The sequence below is a fragment of the Rhinoderma darwinii genome, chromosome 1 (genome assembly GCF_050947455.1).
Source record: "Rhinoderma darwinii isolate aRhiDar2 chromosome 1, aRhiDar2.hap1, whole genome shotgun sequence".
Classification (NCBI taxonomy): domain Eukaryota; kingdom Metazoa; phylum Chordata; class Amphibia; order Anura; family Rhinodermatidae; genus Rhinoderma; species Rhinoderma darwinii.
Window position 1 is genome coordinate 322,637,113 of NC_134687.1, and position 20,547 is coordinate 322,657,659.

General features: G+C 41.1%; 1 protein-coding gene across 2 annotated transcripts in view; it reads right to left on the minus strand.

Annotated features, from left to right (window-relative positions):
• The window catches only part of SMC2 (structural maintenance of chromosomes 2), a 52,049-nt gene that overhangs the window by 15,416 nt on the left and 16,086 nt on the right, over window positions 1-20,547 (minus strand). For both annotated transcript variants that reach the window (XM_075825616.1, XM_075825615.1), the window contains 6 exons: window positions 8,153-8,312; window positions 7,919-8,036; window positions 6,618-6,756; window positions 6,422-6,541; window positions 5,466-5,670; window positions 3,648-3,783 (listed from right to left, as the gene is read on the minus strand). In XM_075825616.1, the coding sequence (XP_075681731.1) occupies window positions 3,648-3,783; window positions 5,466-5,670; window positions 6,422-6,541; window positions 6,618-6,756; window positions 7,919-8,036; window positions 8,153-8,312 (878 nt within the window). The remainder of the gene's footprint in view (window positions 1-3,647; window positions 3,784-5,465; window positions 5,671-6,421; window positions 6,542-6,617; window positions 6,757-7,918; window positions 8,037-8,152; window positions 8,313-20,547) is intronic.

A 20,547-nucleotide genomic window follows, 5' to 3' on the forward strand; every position in this document is an offset into this window, starting at 1 on the left:
GGATAACAGGTGGAGCCTGCCGTGTCAGAGACACGCAGGACACTGAACCCGTCAGTCCCGCAGACCTGACATGTACAGGATTCATCGAACGATATTGCTGTTCTGTATACAAGATACAGAGCAGCCGTATCGCAAAAAGTAAAAATAACTTTTAATAAAAACTAATATGCACCAAAACACCAATACTTTTCTTCAATTACCCCGCTTTTGCATTATGATAATAAGTTAGTCATTTAGATTTACATTTTTTTTTTATCAAGAATTATGCAAGCACAGTAAATTTCTGATTTCTAGCATTCAATGGACACTAATACTAATCTAATAGTATATCTGATTTAGTTCAGCTTTGTGATTTACTTAGTTAATATTTTGTTGTTTTATCCAGGTCTCCCTTCCTGTTATCTGCTGTCCACCCCGTTGTCAAGCAAAATCCTTCCCTAGCTACAGACGAACTGCACAAGGTAAGGGTGTGTCTCTTTGCTGCCTGCCAATACAAGTCTATAGAGAGGGGGCGAGGAGGGAGCAGAGAGAGAGAGGGGGACGAGGAGGGAGCAGAGAGAGAGAGGCAGGCACAGACAAGTTGTCCTTGCAAGTCTATGCAGAGGGAGGGGGAAGCAGGAGACGGGAGCAGAGACAGAAATAGACATGCTGCCCATACAAGTCTATGGAGAGAGGTAGAGTCGTAGAGGGAGAAAGATACGCACAGACATGCTGCAGATTTCTGGTAAGCGTTTCCGTCTCATCCCAGTGCTGGATTCACAGCTACACTGCTCATTATTGCTGTATAATATCCTATGAAAGTTACTGATTGCTATCAGGGGTAGGGTTGCACGATGCATCGAAACGTTGATACCGTTTCGATGCCGTGCACCCTCAAACGGTTCAATACCGTTATTTCATGTATTTCGATACTAAGCTGTGCTGTGGCTGTGAGATAGACATTGCCTCGCTCTTGAGTTCTGACAAGCGCGTGCGCTGTCAGCATGATGTGATGCAGCCGGCGCTACACTAATGAGCGGCGGCACTGAAAACAGAACATGGCTGGCGCACTGCAAAACACCTCCATGTTCTGTCTTCAATGCCTGCGCCGCCGCTCATTAGTGCAGCGGCGGCCGCATCAGTTCATGCTGACCGCACGCACACACTTATTGTCAGGAGCGGGGCAATGGTTGTATTACACAGCCGCAGCTCCGCTCTAACGGCAAAGCTCAGAGAAACCTAATCTCCGTTGCTATTCCCCTGAATGCTGCGAACAAAGCTGACCGCAGCATTCAAGGGGAAAATGAGAAGGGGGTTGCCCTTTGGATCGCGTCACAGGGAATCCCTGTGACGCGATCAAGGGACTTCCCATATATGGGCAGACAGCCCAGGGTCCATTGAAGGGGGGCTGTCTAACCATATTTCCTGTGAGGGCATACTTGGGTATGTCCTAACAACTGCCTGTGTACTATCCGTACACAGGCTAAGGTCCTGGCATATAGATATATGCCAGCACATTAAAGTTTCTAAGTAAAAAAAAATTGTGTTAACCCGTTAGTGACCGGCCCATCGTGTTTCTACGTCGGTCACTAATGGGCCTTATTCCGATGCCATAGACTTTTTACGTCGCGGCATCGGAATAAGTAAACAGAGCAGGGAGCTGTCAAATCTCCCTGCTCTCGGCTGGAAGAGGCAGCGGAGGGCTGGGAGTGTCCCTGCTCTGCCGTGTGAGATCGATATTAGTATCGATCTCACACGTCTAACCCCTCAGATGCGGTGCTCAATAGCTCCCTCTCTCTCCCACCGACACCCGGCGATACGATCGCCGAGCGTCTGTGTCTCTAATGGCAGCCGGGGGTCTAATAAAGGCCCCCAGGTCTGCCTGTAGTAAATGCCTGCTAGATCATGCCGCAGGCATGACCTAGCAGATGCCTGTCCGTGTTAAACGGACAGGCAGTAATACACTGCAATACAAAAGTATTGCAGTGTATTATAAATGCGATCGCAGAATTGCATATTATAGTCCCCTAATGGGACTAGTAAAAAAAGTGTAAAAAAAGTTTAATAAAGTAAATCTTAAAAAAAATTTGAAAAAAAATGAAAAACCCAGCTTTTCCCCTTAGAAAATGGTTTACTATTAAAAAAACAAAATAAAGTTAAAAAGTTACACATATTTGGTATCGCCGCGTCCGTAACGACCCCGACTATAAATCTATTACATTATTTAACCCGCACGGTGAACGCCGTAAAAAAATTAATAAAAAACGATGGAAAAATTGCTGTTTTCTGTGAATACTGACTTTAAAAAAATGTGATAGAAAGTGATCAAAAAGTCGCATCTACTCCAAAATGGTACCAATAAAAACTACAAGTCGTCCCGCAAAAAAAAAGCCCTCATACAACCGCATCGGCGAAAAAATAAAAACGTTGCGGCTCTTCAAATATGGAGACACAAAAACAAATAATTTTGAAAAAAAGCGGTGTAAAAGTAGTAAAACATACAAAAACTATACAAATTTGGTATCGTTGCAATCGTAACAACCCGCTGAATAAAGTTATTGTGTTATTTATACCACACGGTAAACGGCGTAGATTTAGGACGCAAAAAAAGAGTGGCGAAATGTCAGATTTTTTTCTATTCCCCCTCAAAAAAAAGTTAATAAAAGTTAAATCAATAAATAATATGTACCTAAAAATGGTGCTATTAAAAAATACAACTTGTCCCGCAAAAAACAAGACCTTATACAGCTATGTCGACGCAAAAATAAAAAGGTTATAGCTCTTGGAATGCGATGATTGAAAAACGTAAAAAATAGCTTGGTCAATAAGGTCCAAAATAGGCTGGTCATTAAGGGGTTAAATAAAATAAAAAAATCTCAATGCATAAGATACACAAAAATGTCGGTATTTTTTTTATTGCCGGCAAAAGTATCGTTTTGGTATCGAGTATCGCAATACTACATGAAGTATCGATATCGAACTCCAAATTCTGGTATCGTGACACCCCTAATCAGGGGGACGAAAAAAATAAGTTGGACAACCCCATTAATGTTCAATCAAATTATAATGTCTTAAGACTGGGATTGCAAGCTCCTTACTGCCCACAAAGTCTCCTGCATAGTTTTAAAGACGATTCTAACTTTCCTGTTGCTACCAGGTTTTATTTTAGTGTGCAGACCCTTAAAAGTTGTCAAGGATTAGAAACACATGGCAGCTTTATTCCAGAAACCGTGCCACACCCGCCCATGGGTTGTGTCTGCTTTCGTTTCAATGGAGCCAAGCTGCAATACCAGCGGAAATGTAATACCACACATTTTTTATGACAGTCGCCATGTTTTTCTAATTCTGGGAAACCCATTTAAAGACCAAAATGTTCTACATATTAGAATATAAATATAATAAATACATTTATAATTGTGTGATGGTTATTTTCTTAAGATAATTCACACTGTGGTACCCCAGTATTTCATCTGTGTATCAAAATAGATACTAATCAATGGAATATCAGGGGTTCTACCCAATTTAGCAGCTTCGTCCACCAGCTGACAACGGAGTCATGTCATATTAGATTTACCGCAAAGCAACTTGGAAGCGATTGGTTAAAGACCTCACTGAGCCGCCAACTCTTAGGTTAGGGCATCGAAGTTTGGCTGAATTTCTTACTGTACCTTTCAGCTGTAATCTTTAGGGAAGCCAGTTGTTTTTCCACTGTCTGAAGCTCTGCCTCCTTTGCTTTCAATTCATCCTGGACATCTTTGATCTCCTGTACTTTGGATAACACAGATGGGGCCTGGGAACGAGCACCTAAGAGGAAAAAAACACAACTACTGTGTAATATAGTCTTATCAGATGCAGCACGACTGAAAATTAATTCACATCGCCGTTCATTATAGAAAGGAGAGTTAAAATTCCTTAATTTAAGTAAACACACAATGACAGTAGTTCTCTTTTTGCCCCAACGTCGTATAAAAGCATTATAACACCAAAAACAAGAGCCTGTCTGGCGAAGGCGGAAGCCGAAACGCGTTGGGGCAGGTCGCCAATCCTGAGTTCCAGCCACATGGGTCAGTACTCCACTCTCAATTTTAGATTTCCCCTGAAAACTTTTTGCTCTTTAGGATCGCTAGTTGTAAATCAAAAGGCAATAGATCCATATGCTCTATACTGGATTCTTCATAGTGACCGTTAATAATACAGGCCTAAATACATGTCTTATATTCCGCTTGACTTCTTTTTTGCACTATGCACTTTTTTGTGGCCTATATAAATATCTGTTCTGGTATAACCAAATATCTGCTGAATACTTACTTTTCCTTGGCGATCTTCTGGTTATCTGTGATTCTTTTTTAATATTGTGTATATGTAATTATTGTAATTTATGGAATAAAAAGATTGTTTTTTGACATTTAACTTAAAGAGGCTCTGTCACCAGATTCTCACATCCCTATCTCCTATTGCATGTGATCGGCGCTGCAATTTAGAGAACAGTAACGTTATTTTTATTTTTTTTAAAACGTTCATTTTTGGCCAAGTTATGAGCAATTTTATATTTATGCAAATGAGCTTTGAAACGGACAATTGGGCGTTTTTTTTTTTCGTTATGTCCAACTGGGCGTGTATTGTGTTTTTAACTGGGCGTGTTTACGTGTATGACGTTGACCAATCAGTGACCAGTCAGCATCATACACTCATCTCCATTGATTTACACAGCAGCGATGTGCAGCCACATACACAGAGATTAACGTTAATCAAGTGTCCTGATAATGAATACACATGAAATCCAGCCTGGACGTCATGTGTATTCAGAATCCTGACACTTCTGAATCTTTTCTGTGAGATTTCTAGCAAGGGAAACGAAATCTCGCGAGATTACGGAGGTAAACGAGATTTCGTTTCACTTGCTGGAAATCTCACAGAAAAGATTCAGAAGTGTCAGGATTCTGAATACACGACGTCCAGGCTGGAGGTCATGTGTATTCATTATCAGGACACTTGATTGACGTTAATCTCTGTGTACGTGGCTGCACATCGCTGCTGTGTAAATAAATGGAGAGGAGTGTATGACGCTGACTGGTCATTGATTGGTCAGCATCATACACGTAAACACGCCCAGTTAAAAACACAATACACGCCCAGTTGGACATAACGAAAAAAAACGCCCAGTTGTCCATTTCAAAGCTCATTTGCATATATATATATATATAAAATAGCTCATAACTTGGCCAAAAATGAACGTTTTTTTTAAAAAAAACAAAAAACTTTACTGTTATCTACATTGCAGCGCCGATCACATGCAATAGGAGATAGGGGTTTGAGAATCTGGTGACAGAGCCTCTTTAAAGACTCTGTGGGCTCTGGTTTTTGGTGTTATATTATATAGTAGGAGTACAGTTGTGTTACTTGGGAGGATTTATCATGTAAAATGATGCATATGTATGCCCTATATATAGGTTCTAGTATAAAAGCATTATACTGAATATTGTTACCTCCACTAAGTGTTCCTTGCGGATCAAAAGTATCCCCTCCAAGGGTTACAGTTTTGGTTAACACTCGTTTGTCAAAGGTCACCTTCTTAGCATTGTCCAGGGTGTCACAAACCAATGTGGTTCCAAACACATATTCCATAGCTTTTTGCAGCTCTGACTCATATCCAACCAATGTAAGAGCAAGGTGTACATTGTTGGCTCCAACCTACACCAAAAGAGAGCAGAGGAAAAAAATAAAAATTGTTTGTCTAGACCAGATTTCACATAACCTCAATTTATTTTAACATATTTCTGCCTTGGCTTTAAAGAGACTCTGTCACCACATTATAAGTGTCCGATCTCCTACATAAGGAGATCGGTGCTATAATGTAGGTGACCGCAGTGCTTTTTATTTAGAAAAACTATTTTCACCACGTTAGGAGCGATTTTAGATTTATGCTAATTAGTTTCTTAATGCCCAACTGGGCGTGTTTTTACTTTAGACCAAGTGGGCGTTGTACAGAGGAGTGTATGACGATGACCAATCAGTGACCAATCAGCGTCATGCACTTCTCTCCATTCATTTAGTCAGCGCATAGGGATTCTGCTAGATCAGTATGTGCTGTCTTATACTAACACATTAACGATACTGAAGTGTTTAGACAGTAAATAGACCGTGAATAGACATTCCTTCCAGCCAGGACAGGTTGTCTATTCACAATCCCGACACTTCGCTAACGTTTCTGTGGTAGTTACAGCAGAGCAAGCGTAATCTCGCTGTAACCTATCATTTACAGCGAGATCTCGCGAGATTACGCTTGCTCTGTTGTATGTTGCTCTATGGAATATGTGGTAAAAATAGATTGTTTTTCTAAATAAAAAGCATTGCGGTCATCTACATTACAGAACCGATCTCCTTATGTAGGAGATAGGACACTTATAATGTGGTAACAGAGCCTCTTTAAACAAATACATACCAGATTTTTTGCAACATTAATGGTATTGTCTCCGACACGGCGTGCAGAAATTTTATTAAGGGGAATGATAGTAAGTCTCCGCTTTAACTCTCCTTTTTCCAGCAATTTTTTACCTGTAACCTAAAGTATACAGGATGTTATTCATATGCACCTATTTATTCTTCTTAAAATGAAAGTTATAGTATAAGCGAGTTACCTCTGAATCAACCACAACATTGTACAGCCGACCTCCAGCCACCACTTCTAAGGCTGTTGCAGTAGAAATGTCTTTCACAGAGATCAGTGAGGCTACAAGACCCTTTACACGGTTTTTATCCCAATTCTTTTCTGGGTCTCTTTTAAGACAAAACATACAAAAGATACTTCAGCCTAAACTCAATCTTTTGACAATATTAATGCAACTTGAACATTACTCTAAAAGATCTATTACATAACCTTTTCAGGCTCGAGGCACCCCTGCCAAAAATTGTTTACAAAAAGACAAAAAAAAGAACGGCTAAACAAGCACTACTCTCTTAGGGTACGTTCACACAGCGTTTCTTGTAAGGAGTGTTTTTTGCCTGTATATTTTTAAGCTGTTGAAGCGGATGCAAAAACTGCAAAAAGCACCCCAAACGAGCGCCACAGGTTTTTTTCGGCCTCCCTGGGAGGTCAGAGGTACAAAACCGCTCAAAGACCATCAGCACCCTACCCCGTAAAGTGACCATCAGGCGCCGCACCAGTAAAGTGACCATCAGACCCCCATCATAGAGATGGGATTGTAACGGCACAAAAAAAAAAAAAAAGTGTTCTTACTGCTGGAATACTTACGCTGCCCAGGACCGCAGTGTTAATGGCTTCTCTCCCTCCGTCAGGCTCTTCTGGCGGGAAGTCCTGAGCGGTACTGGTAGCAGACGTGCGTGCTTCACGTCTGCTATAAGCTTAGGTTGAAGTAGTAAGTGTCGGGGGCAGAAATTGTAGCAGACGTGCGTGCGTCACGTCTGCTCCAAGCAAAAGCATTTTACTTATGGCAGAGGATGAGCGCAGTGTCGTGGCACCCCTGGACAGTTCTCAAGGTTGGAAACCACTGATATATGGGGACAACAGAGTGCATATCTAATAAAACCTTCTTCAAATGTTAAGTGTGCATTTACCTTTGGAGAACCAATACCTATATATTAGGGGATTGAATATACAAGAGTCCCCTAGTATACCACTATTTTAAGAACGGAGAGTGATCAATCCGATAATGCAGAGGTGGTGAACTACTACAATTCCACAACTTAACGGAGTACTGCAAGTATAATATACAAGCTGACAATACTTGGTACAGTTTATATAATGGGACAGCAACTACAGGCAGTGGTCGTGCTATTTCACATAAACATTCATGAAGCTGCGTACACGGAGCTAAGGCTCAATTGCCAATGTGCATAAAGATATATCATGGCAAAATAATTTAACATGATTAATAGATCTGAAAACACTTCTACCCATGACTACAGTGTTGTGGAATACCTGTATTCAAAGCGAAGGTTGGAATATCGAGCCATCAGCGACTCATAGGTCTCCCTAAGACGCCCAACATTCCTAGATAACTCCCTACGATTTTCCAAAAGCTTCTCCTCTTTTCCATCTAAATGTGAGATAATTTTCATATTTAAAATCTTATCTAGTTATCCAAAAATAACAGATCAAAATTGAAAATCATACTGACCTATCAGTGTCAAATTAATAAAGAAGATCTCATACCTTCATAGCCGAGTTTCTTCATTTCCGTTTCAAGGTTCTCCTTGTTTTTCTTAACCACCTCAAACGTCTCATTGTCTTTCTTGTAGCCACTGTCCATCTTCTTTACCTCGGTCTGCTTGGTTTTCAGTTCCTGCTGTGCATGCTTCAGTTTCATCTGAGCCTGAAAAGAATTGGTTTCACATGCAATTATCATAAACCCTTTAAAGAGACTCTGTCACCACATTATAGGTGCCCTGTCTCCTACATAAGGAGATCGGCGCTGTAATGTAGGTGACAGTAATGCTTTTTATTTAAAAAACCGATCTTTTTTTCACAACGTTAGGAGCGATTTTAGTTTATGCTAATGAGCTTTCTTAATGCCCAAGTGGGCGTACTTTTACTTTCGACCAAGTGGGCGTTGTACAGAGGAGTGCATGACGCTGACCAATCAGCATCATGCACTCCTCTCCATTCATTTACACTGCACTAGCGATATAGATATATCGCTATGTGCAGCCTCATACACAAGCCCTAACATTACTACAGTGTCCTGATAATGAATACACATGACCATCCAGCCTGGACGTCATGTGTACTCAGAATCCTGACACTTCGGAATCTTTTCTGTGAGATTTACAGCAACGGATACGAAATCTCGCGAGATTACGAGGTAAACGAGATTTCGTATCCGTTGCTGTAAATCTCACAGAAAAGATTCAGAAGTGTCAGGATTCTGAGTACACATGACGTCCAGGCTGGATGGTCATGTGTATTCATTATCAGGACACTGTAGTAATGTTAGGGCTTGTGTATGTAGCTGCACATAGTGATATAACTGCATCGCTAGTGCAGTGTAAATGAATGGAGAGGAGTGCATGATGCTGATTGGTCAGCGTCATGCACTCCTCTGTACAACGCCCACTTGGTTGAAAGTAAAAGTACGCCCACTTGGGCATTAAGAAAGCTCATTAGCATAAACTAAAATCGCTCCTAACGTTGTGAAAAAAGATCGTTTTTTTAAATAAAAAGCATTACTGTCACCTACATTACAGCGCCGATCTCCTTATGTAGGAGACAGGGCACCTATAATGTGGTGACAGAGTCTCTTTAAAGTCATCCAAACAGAGAATCAATTCTGCCATGTGTTATATAGAAAAGCAAAAAAAGATTGTAAAAATACTACATTTAATTAACTGTACATGAAACGGAATTTTAACCCTTTCAAGACCGTGCTCATTTTGACCTTCATGACCAGCCCCATTTTCTCAAATCGGACATGTGTCAATTTATGTGTTAATAACTCTGGAGTGCTTTTGCCTATCCAAGCGATTCGGAGATTGTTTTCTCGTGACATATTGTACTTTATGTTAGTGGAAAAATTTGATCAATAAATTAATTGCTTATTTGTGAAAAACACCAAAATTTAGAGAAAATTTGCAAAAATTATGATTTTTCTCATTTTAAATGTATCTGCTTGTAAAACAGATAGTAATACCACGAAAATAGTTACTATTTTACATATTCCATGTGTCTACTATATATTTGCATTGTTTTTTGAACATTATTTTATTTTTCTAGGACGTTACACGGCTTAGAACTTTAGCAGCAATCTCTCACATTTTCAAGAAAATTTCAAAAGGCTATATTTACAGGGACGAGTTCAGTTCTGAAGTGGCTTTGAGGGCCTTATGTACTAGATAGACCCCATAAATCACCCCATATTAAAAACTGCACCCCTTCAAAACAGCATTCAGAAAGTTTCTTAACCCTTTAGGCGCTTCACAGGAATTAAAGCAAAGTACAGGTGAAATTTACAAATTTTCTTTTTTTTGCTGAAATTCATTTGTAATACATTTTTTTCTGTAACACAGAAGGTTTTACCCGAGAAATGCAACTCAATATTTATTGCCCAGATTCTGCAGTTTTTAGAAATATCCCACATGTGGCCCTAGTGCGCTAATTTACTGAAACACCGGCCTCAGAAGCAAAGGAGCACCTAGTGGATTTTGGGGCCTCCTTTTTTTAGAATATATTTTAGGCACCATGTCAGGTTTGAAGAGGTCTTGTGGTGCCAAAACAGTGGAAATCCCCCAAAAGTGAGACGGTTTTGGAAACTACACACCTCAAGGAATTTATCTAGGGGTATAGTTAGCATCTTGACCCCACAGGTCTTTTGCTATATTTATTGGAGTATGTCTGTGAAAATCTACTGTTTTCTGAAAAAAATATTAAAAAAAATAATATTTGCAAGGAATAAAGATTAAAAAGCACCCCAAAACTTGTAAAGCTACTTCTCCCGATTACGCCAATACCCCATATGTGGTACTAAACTGCCGTTTGGACCCACGGCAGAGCTCAGAAGGGAAGGAGCACCATTTGGATTTTGAAGTGCAGATTTTGCTGGATTGGTTTTCAGTGCCATATCGCGTTTGCAACGCCCTGGAGGGAGCAAAACAGGGGAATCCCCCCAAAACTGACCCCATTTTGAAGACTACACCCCTCAAGGAATTTTTCTAGGGGTATAGTTAGCATTTTGACCCCATTTTTTGCTGAATTTAGTGGAATTAGGCCATGAAAATCTACTTTTTTCTGAAAAAACATAGAAATGTTTAATTTTTACAATGAATAAAGGAGAAAAATCACCCCAAAATTTGTAAAGCAATTTGTCCTGATTTCAGCAATGCACCATATGTGGTAATAAACTGCTGTTTGGACCCAAGGCAGGACTCAGGAGGGAAGGAACAATATTTGGCTTTTGGAGCTCAAATTTAGCTGGAATGGTTTTCGGGTGTCATGTCGCATATGCAAAGCCCCTGAGGTACCAAAACAGTGGAAACCTCCCAAAAGTCCCGAGCGATCATTAGGTCGCTGGTACAATATACTGCAATACTAATGTATTGCAGTATAATGTCATTTTACAGGCTCCTGTAACAGCGCGATCGCTGTTCCTGTCCGTTAGTCCCGGGTGTGAGCTGTAATACACAGCTGACACCTGCAGAATATGGAGCGGGCGCAGCGCGTGAGCCCGCTCCATATATAACCCCTCGCACCACGACATGCTTTTAAGTCGTGGTGCGCGAAGGCGTTAATGCGCAGCGGATGGTGCAAATTGAAAATTAAAATTTTCCACTGATATGCCATTTTAATGCACAATACGTTGTGCCCAGTTTGTGCCACTGAAGACAAATACCTCATACAATGTTGAGCGGGTTCTCCCGGATATAAAACATCATATATGTGGACGTAAGCTGGTGTTTGGGCACGCTGTGGGGCTCAGAAGGGAGGGAACGCCATTTGGCTTTTGTAGCGCAGATTTTGCTTGGTAACTGTTCTGTTTGGGGTTTTGCTGGTATTTCAGTTATGATGTGGGGGCATATGTAACCTGTGCGGAGAACATCAGGACATAAGAGGGTACATAAATAATAATCCGCAGATATGTGGCAGGTGTCGCACTGATAAATGGTCGCCCGATCTCATCAGCTTTTGGAACACTCTGCACATTTTGCATCGCCATATTCTGAGAGCCAGAACTTTTTTATTTTTTCTCCAACGGAGCCGTGTGAGGGCTTATTTGTTGCGGGACAATCTGTAGTTTTCATCGGTACCATTTTAGGGTACATGTGATTTTTTTTATCACTTTTTATTAGATTTTTTTTGGCAAGCAAAGTGACAAAGAAACAAATTCTGACAATGTTTTTTGTATTTTTTTTTTTTTTACAGTGTTCACCGTGCGGTATAAATGACATTTTACTTTATTCTGCGGGTCGGTACGATTACGGCGATACCATATGTATATAGGTTTTTTATGTTTTGTGGCGATTGCGCAATAAAATTATTTATTTTTTGTGTCACCATATTCTGAGAGCCATCATTTTTTATTTTTCCGTCAAAAAAGCAGTGCAAGGGCTTGTTTTTTGCGGGACGGGTTGTAGTTTTAATTGGTATTATTTTGGGGTACATGCGACTTTTTGATCACATTTTATTCTATATTTTGGGAGGGTTGATGACCAAAAAATAGTGATTCTGACATTGTTTTTTAATTATTTTTTTTGCGGTGTTCACCGTGCGGGAAAAATAATATTATAGTTTGGGTCGTTATGAACGCGGTGATACCAAATATGTGTACTTTTTTTTAACATTTTCATTTTTTTCCTATAATAAAAGCCTTATTATAGGAAAAAAAGCATTTTTTGTTTTTGTAACTTTTATAACTTGTTTTTACACTTTTATTACTTTATTTTTTACTTTTTACTTGAAGACTGGCAGCACTGATCGCTGCTATAATACATTACACTACCTAGGTAGTGTAACGTATTATATACTGTCAGTGTGACGCTGAGAGTCACACTGACAGGAAGCTTATGAGGACCGGCCTCCGGCTGGTTCTCATAGGCTGCCTTGCATGGCAGACCCGGGGGCCGTTATATGGCCCCCGGTTCTGCCTTATAACCGATTGCAGCACCCGCAATCGGTCCCCGGGAAAGTTTGTTGTAGCAACAAACTTTCCAGTTCGTTACTACAACACACTTTCCCTGCGATCACATGACCGGGACCTGAACCAATCAGGTCCCGATCATATCTCCGGGACCAGAGGCAGGTGATAACAGCACGATCCGGGTGTCAGCGCTACTCTGAGACACCCGGATCGTGCTTTTAACACCCACCGTGAATTCACGTCGGCACTGCACAGAGCCCAGCAAGTGCCGACGTGAATATACAGTGGGCGGTCGGGAAGCGGTTAAGTTCATTTTCATGCTTGATTCACAATTGTTATTAAACAGCTCAATGTTTACACCACACTTTACCAAGCAGAGGACATAAAATCTCAAATTTCTATAAAGCCCTTGATATACATTAAAGAAGACTTGTCACCTCTCCTGATAGGTCTGTTTTACTAAATATTTGTATTCCCCATGAAATAATTCTCTACATTGTGTTCCTCTGTTATTCCTCCTAGAATTTTAAGAAAAGATTGACAACTGGGTGTTACCAGTTGGGGGTGTGTCCCTATGCAAACTGACAAAGTCCAATTAGAGTGAGACTGTAGAGACACGCCCCTTTGATAAAGGGAATGGTAACAGCCATCTGTCAATGTATTCATACATTTCTAGGAGGAATAACCAAAATGATAACGCAGAGTTTTACAGAAATGTACGAAAAAATTCCTTGATCCAGCGCTGGGTTTAAAAATAAATATTTTCCACTTGAAAAGTTATAAACATTGCAGCGAGCACAGAGAGGTGGATGCATAGAGCCTACGCGTTTCAAACGATTCTCTCGTTCTTATTCATGTCATAACATCTTTATTATGCTCTGAGGCTGCCATAACAACCACTGTAAATGGGCGATCGTGCTGCGGGGTGGCGTGTTTGAGGGGGCACCCTCCTGATTCCAACAATTTAAATGCCATGGTCGCAATTGACCGCGGCATTTAAGGTGTTAAACTGACAGAATCAAATTAATCTTTGATTGCATCCGCTGCAGTGAGGCGTCGGCTGTGCAACACAGCCGTCATCCGCTGTGTATGGAGCGAGCCGGCTCCATACCTCCCTTTAATGGCTGCCGCGTACCAGTACGTGACATGTTGTTAAAGGGAATGTGTAGCGAATGAAACCTTTTTTTTTTTTTTTTAAGTGTCGTAAGTTTTTTGTTGTATTTTTTTTTCTTCCATATGGTGGAAAGTATTAAAAATTAAATAATTTGAAATGTTTTCCTATGTTGGCCACCAGGGGGAGCACTTCCCAGAATTACAGCAAGGTGAATAAGGCAAAGCCACCTGACTCACAGCTGCCATAAATGTGGGAGGGAATATCACCCCCCCCTCCTACAAGCCAGGAAAAGGTGTCTTCAAATTGCTAAGCAGTGTCCTGCAGCCATTTTGGGTGTGATTCTGCAGCTGGCAGAAGTTATAGGGCACACCAAAAGGCTAAGGGTATGTTCACACGCTTACTAAACAAGGGGAAACCAGCTCCTGATTTTCAGCCATTTTTTAATCGAACTCGCGTTTTTTACGGCCGTATTTGGAGCTGTTTTTCTATAAAGTTTGGGGACAAGGGAGAGACATAAGGTAAGTGGGACTTAAATGCTGGTCGGTCCATGAAGCCTTGCTCCCTCAGGAAAAGTGCCTGATTTCTGTAACGGTTGTGTGAATGTGTTTTAGGTAAAGAATGAGTTTTTGATCATGCCTCACTCATGCTAGGATTGTTGTTTTTGATTGTATTTTTTTGAGTTTTGTTACTATATTGTATTGGTCTGGGTGTGGGTGAGCGTCAGAGACCCCGGTCCGCAATTTAAAGTTCTGGCGAGAGTAGTTTGTGGGTGACTGTAGAAAATAGATAGTAAGTGAGTATCTATCAGTCTGCCCTATTCCAGTAGACAGAGTGATGCTGGGAACGTAGCGTGACCAAGATGGGGAATTTAGTGAGACTGACACCCCAGAAGAAGAAACCCGGAGTTTCTCCGGTGGATATAGCAAAACGAAGGGAAGGGAGAGATGCAGTCAAAAACCTGAGGAGATTTATAAAAGGGGTGAGGTATGTAAAACCCATAGAGGATGGTTGAAAGATAAAAAGTTTACGGAGCAAGAGAATGCCTCGGAAAAAAAAGTGTCCAAGGAAGTACAGAGAGCAAGGGCGGGGGTAATCGAATGTGGAGGAGTGTTATATTATGAATGTTATGATGGTAAGAGATGGGGATGATGACAGGAACAAAGAAAGGAATGAGTAAGTTAAAGAGAAAAAGGGATTTATCCTTTATGGAAGGGTTAAAGAAACCCATAAAAGAAGCTGTAGGAGTAGCCCGCCCTGATTGGAGGAGCCTAGACCCAAGAGACCTCATGAAAGTGGCACAGGGATTAGAACAAAGTTAGAAACAACAGAGAAAGAAAAATCCTGTAGCAGGAGTGGCTCCCTACTACCCCCAGAATCAGAATTAAGGGGGACAGGGCAGGGGACTCCGAAAACATAATTTGTTACAATTGTTATAAGCCTGGACCGATTGCAGGTACATTGGGAGAAGAGACAGACAAGGAGTTAGTTGTCTTTGTCAAAGGTCAATTTAACTTTTACCATGCATGTTAAAGAGGCTCTGTCACCACATTATAAGTGCCCTATATTGTACATGATGTGATCGGCGCTGTAATGTAGATTACAGCAGTGTTTTTTATTTAGAAAAACGATCATTTTTGACGGAGTTATGACCTATTTTAGCTTTATGCTAATGAGTTTCTTAATGACCAACTGGTTGTGTTTTACTTTTTGGCCAAGTGGGCGTTGTGGAGAGAAGTGTATGACGCTGACCAATCAGCGTCATACACTTCTCCCCATTCATTTACTCTGCACATAGCTATATCGCTATGTGCAGCCACATACACAAACATTACTGCAGTGTCCTGACAATGAATATACATTACCTCCAGCCAGGACGTGATGTGTATTCAGAATCCTGACTTCTCTGTGATTTACAGCATAGCAGGCGTAGTCTCGCGAGATTACGCTGTAAGCTGTCATTTACAGCGAGATCTTGCTGTGCTGTAGTCTCACACAGACGCTACAGAAGTGGTCAGGATTCCCCTACTGTAACCTTGCCATTTAAATAAAAATTTATGAAAGGAGGAGAGAGTAGTGGGTTTAACAGAGACAGATATCGATTGAAGCAAATGTCGAAGCTGGAGATATTGATAAAACATGCTACGAGGAATGCCATACCCCTGAACTTAATTCTTAAAAGACCGCATATTCCCTCCGTCATACAAGTCAGAAAGGACTGTTATGCCGAACGCCTCACATGTGAACAAATCTACGTGCGGCACAAAGGATTGAAAAGCTTTTATCGGTATTTGTTCAAGTGATAGGTGAACCCATCTAAATGTACAAACATATAGCTTCCAACTCTTCAAGGAATCAGAAGTGGTTTGCAATGACACTATAGGCAACCTCGCCCCCACATAAGTCGCAGACATAAGGATTTTTAAAGAAGAGCGAGGGAACATATCATTTTCTAACTGGGACCATAAAGATGTAGATGGAGAGTTCCATAATGAACACAGCTGATCCATTATGGCTGCTATGTTGTAGTCAATCACATCTGGGACTCCCAAACCTCCCTCGCTAATCTTGTGAAATAATAAGGTTTTAGCTACTCTCACTCCTTTATTGTTCCAAATAAAATTGAGGAATAGTTTCTGAATTTGTGATGTAATAGAAATAGGTACCAGCAAAGGAATAGTTCTGCAAAAGTACAAGTATTTGGGAAGTAATAACATTTTAATTATGTGAAGGTCAAGATAAGATCATCCGCATATAGTCCTATTTTACGTTCTGTCCTGCCTACCTGAATACCCGAAATGCTATTAGAACTACGGATCATTTCCGCAAATGGTCCCATACACAAAGTAAATATTAATGGGAATAAAGGGCAACCCTGTCTAGTCCCATTAGTAATAGCAATAGGCCTAGACAGAATACCAGAAGAAAGAACCCTTGCCTACGGAGAGGAATAAAGTGAGAGTATGGCCTTCTTTATAAAGGAATGAAAACCAAGTTTATCCAGCATACCCTCCAAGTATTCCCAATTAACCCTGTCAAATGCCTTTTCGGCATCTAGGGAAATGAAAAGGGAGGCATTCTTAGATTCTCCAGCTATCTGGATGAGATCTAAAATTCTGCGAGTACCATCGCTGGCTTGACGACCTTTGAGAAACCTTACTTGGTCTAGCACTATTAAGGAAGGCAAGCAGTCGTTCAATCTAGTCGCTAAAAGTTTAGCGTAAAATTTTATGTCACAATTTAAAAAGGGATATCGGGCGAAAATTGGCTTGGGAATCTGGGGTTTTACCCAGTTTAGGAAGTGTAACTATGGCGGCCTGTAACATTTCAGGAGGAGGGGTGGGATTAGACGCAATTCCCATAAACGTACCTTGCATACATGGAAGCAGTAAGTCTAAGAAAGTTCTGTAATACTCGTTCGGTAAACCGTCAGGTCCAGGGGATTTATTTTGTTTAGACCTGAGAATCACCAATTTGATTTCCTCAACAGTAAAAGGGGCATTTAATTGAGCGAGTTGTAAATCGGATAAAACTGGAAGATGCACCCGCTTCAAAAAATAATTTACCGTGGATTTAGACACTTCAGGAAAGCTGTTTATCCTCTAAGATTATATAGGGAGCTATAATACATCGCAAACGTATCAGTAATCTCCTGAGGGTCATACACCCTTGAGCCTTCTGAAGTTTGCAACCAGGAAATTTTGGACTTTGCTTTATGTTGCTTTACTCTTTTAGCCAGTATTTTACTTGGTCTGTCCCCTTGGACGTAAAAGTTCCATTTTAGTTTTTTTTTTTTAAAAGTCTTCTCATATAAGAAGAGCTGATGTTTACGCAATTTATCCTGAAAATTCCGTAATTCTTTTCTCAGAGAAGATGCAGGATTTATTTTTATTTGGGACTCCCAAGGATTGAATATTACCAATAAGAAAATCAAACTCTTTGTTCCTATCCCTTTCGCCCTAGCGGCTGCTTGAATAAACAAACCTCTAACAAAAGCTTTATGCGTACACCAGAGGAGTTCAGGAGAGGAGGCCGTTGGGCCATTAAGCTAAAAAAAATTCCTTCAAAGCCTGTCCTATAGAGGCTTGGAGTGCTGGGGAACTTAAAAGGAAAGTATTTAATCTCCAAGAGGAGTTACGTGGGGCAATGTATTGATCAGATAGCGTACGTTCAATTGGTGCATGATCTGACCAGGTTATTAAACCTATTTTAGAGAAAACAGAATTTAATAACACCTCCCTATCCACCAAAAAGTCGTCAATCCTCGAATACATCTTATGCGGGAAGAATAAAACGTGTAATCCTTTTCGGAGGAATGTTGATATCGCCAAACGTCATGCAACTCTTCCTCCACTACCAATGAGTTCAAGTCCGGAGACAATCTATTGCCCCCAACAGAACGGTCCATATCTTTATTAACCACTACGTTAAAGTCTCCACACAGTATTAAACCCACTTTCTGAAAAGATTTGGCTTTCGACAGTACTTTTTTAATAAAGGGAATTTGTCTAGTATTAGGGGCATATAAAGAAACTATAGTGTATGTGAGGTTATCTATTTCACAGACTAAAATAATCTACCCTGAGGATCAGAAAAAGAAGACAGACATTTAAAAGCAAATCGTCTCCTTCACAGCGATAATTACACCCGCCTTTTTACGTCTTTAGATGTATAATAAACATGAGGAAATGTCTTATGTTTAAATAGAATACAGTCTCGTGAAGATAAATGTGACTGCTGAACATATAAGATATCACAAGTAGACTTGAGAGCTTCTTTCCAAAGCAGAGATCTCTTGAAAGGAGAGTTCAAGCCATGAGCATTAAAAGAAAGTAGTTTGAGACCCATTATGACATAAGGAAAAAAATAATTAAGATTGTGGCACAGCAAAATATAACCAGCATAATACAAAAACAACATAAAAAAAACAACTAATACTGATATGCAATACAGCATAGTTACCAGTCAGCAACTTCCCTCTTTCAGGGAAAAGAGTGCAGAGACAAAAAAAGAGTAGCATCCAGGTAAAACTTGAGAAAGCCTTGACGTATAAATCGTACAGCGGAAGCACCATAATTAGTCAGGAAGTCTCCGTTTGGGTCTATTAACTGTGTCTGACCACAAAGGTGAAACCAATTCCGGCCGGGTAGGATTCCTACGATGGGGACTCTGAGGAGGGGATGCTAGGAGACCCCAAGAGTGCAGAAGATCTTTTGCGGAGTCTGGTGAGAGGCATACATGCTGACTGTCATTTTTAGTGATGATGAGCTTTACCGGAAAATCCCACTTGTATAAAATGCATTTATCCCGTAGAATTTTCGTCAGCACCGCAAATTCCTTACGTCGTAGCATGGTCGCCGCAGAAAGTTCCTGATACAAAGCAACATCTGTAAATCGGAGGAAGTTTTCAATCCTCGTAGAAATTCGTCTTTCACATGAAAGAACTGGATGCGAGCAATCGTATCTCTAGGCAGATGCGCAATAGGTTTAGGCTTAGGGATTCGGTGAATCCTATCAATTGTGAGGTCCAAGGCAGATTTCAGCCGGAAGAACAATAGCCATCAAGTCCGTAAGATATTGAGATAAAAGATCCGGAGTGACCGACTCCGGTATTCCTCTGATGCGGACATTATTTCTGCGGGATCTATCCTCTAGATACAAAACTTTATTCGAAAGTTTCGTTACCACTTCCTCCAACGTTGAGTTCGCATCAATGAGCGAGTTGTGAGATTTTACAAATTCTTCCAGCTTATGTTCCATGTGATCAATTCTCGAGGCGATAGCTTGAATATCTGACTGTAAATCACCTATTACTTGTCGTATATCCGCTTGAATCGAATCCCTCAGCGAATTTAAAAAAGTCTCTTAATCGTGGTTTCAGGAACAGGTTGAGAGTCCATATCATCCTGCATGTCATTTTCCACAGATGAAGTAGTGGAAGACGGAGAGGGTGAGGAAGGAGGGAGGGAAATGCGTCGGTTCACCACCGATTGTTGAGATGAGGAATTAGTGAAAAACTCAGTAAGTTTAGCCGGCTTGGACTTAGTATTTCTTTTAGATGTACCTCCCATTTTGGCAAGAGGGGATACACAGTTTGACAATATGGAAGAAAGTTAGTAAGGTCTCCACAGAGAAAGATAAGGTATATGCATGTACCTTTAAAATAGCTGCTCCGTTCCACCCCTATGGCCACTAGCAAGGATAATTTCAAATGCTGGTCCTGTAGTTGTCTATGCTCCGTTAATGCTGCTGTATACAGTGCTGCACTCCTCTGGACAAACGCTCCCCTTCACAAGATGGCCGCCGGATGAGGGAGGTTTGCGATGGCGCCAGAAGTTGTGAGCCGCTTGCCTCACCTAGGTCACCACGCCACAAGAAGCTGCCAGCCACAGGAGGCACCAGGACCTCACCTCCCACTCCCCGAGCCCAGGGTTCGGCTGACCGAGAGGAGCAGGAGGATGTCCGGCAGAGCAGCAGGAGGATGTCCGGCACCGACGCAGCCAGCCATGAGGTAAGTGCTGCATACCCCAAACGTCCCGGAATAAGCACTAACCGGAACCCTGTCCGTCCGGAGCAGTCAGGAGATCCGATCCACTTGAAGGGGAGCAGGTACAGGGTTTAGGTAAGTCGACTTTGGCTCTCAAACCGGGAGCTCAGCTACTGTGCGACTTCCTCCATGCACGTCCAGGCCACGCCCCCCATGCAACCCTTTTCAATAAACAACTCTTAAAGAAATAGGTAGGACTCCATGTGATTAAAGTGAACAAGTGATACTTTATTCATACCTAACAGTGCAACTGTTCAGCCCCCCATCTTGGACCATTCTCAAGTTTTCCAGGGTGGAATACACGGGAATGGCACAAACACAGA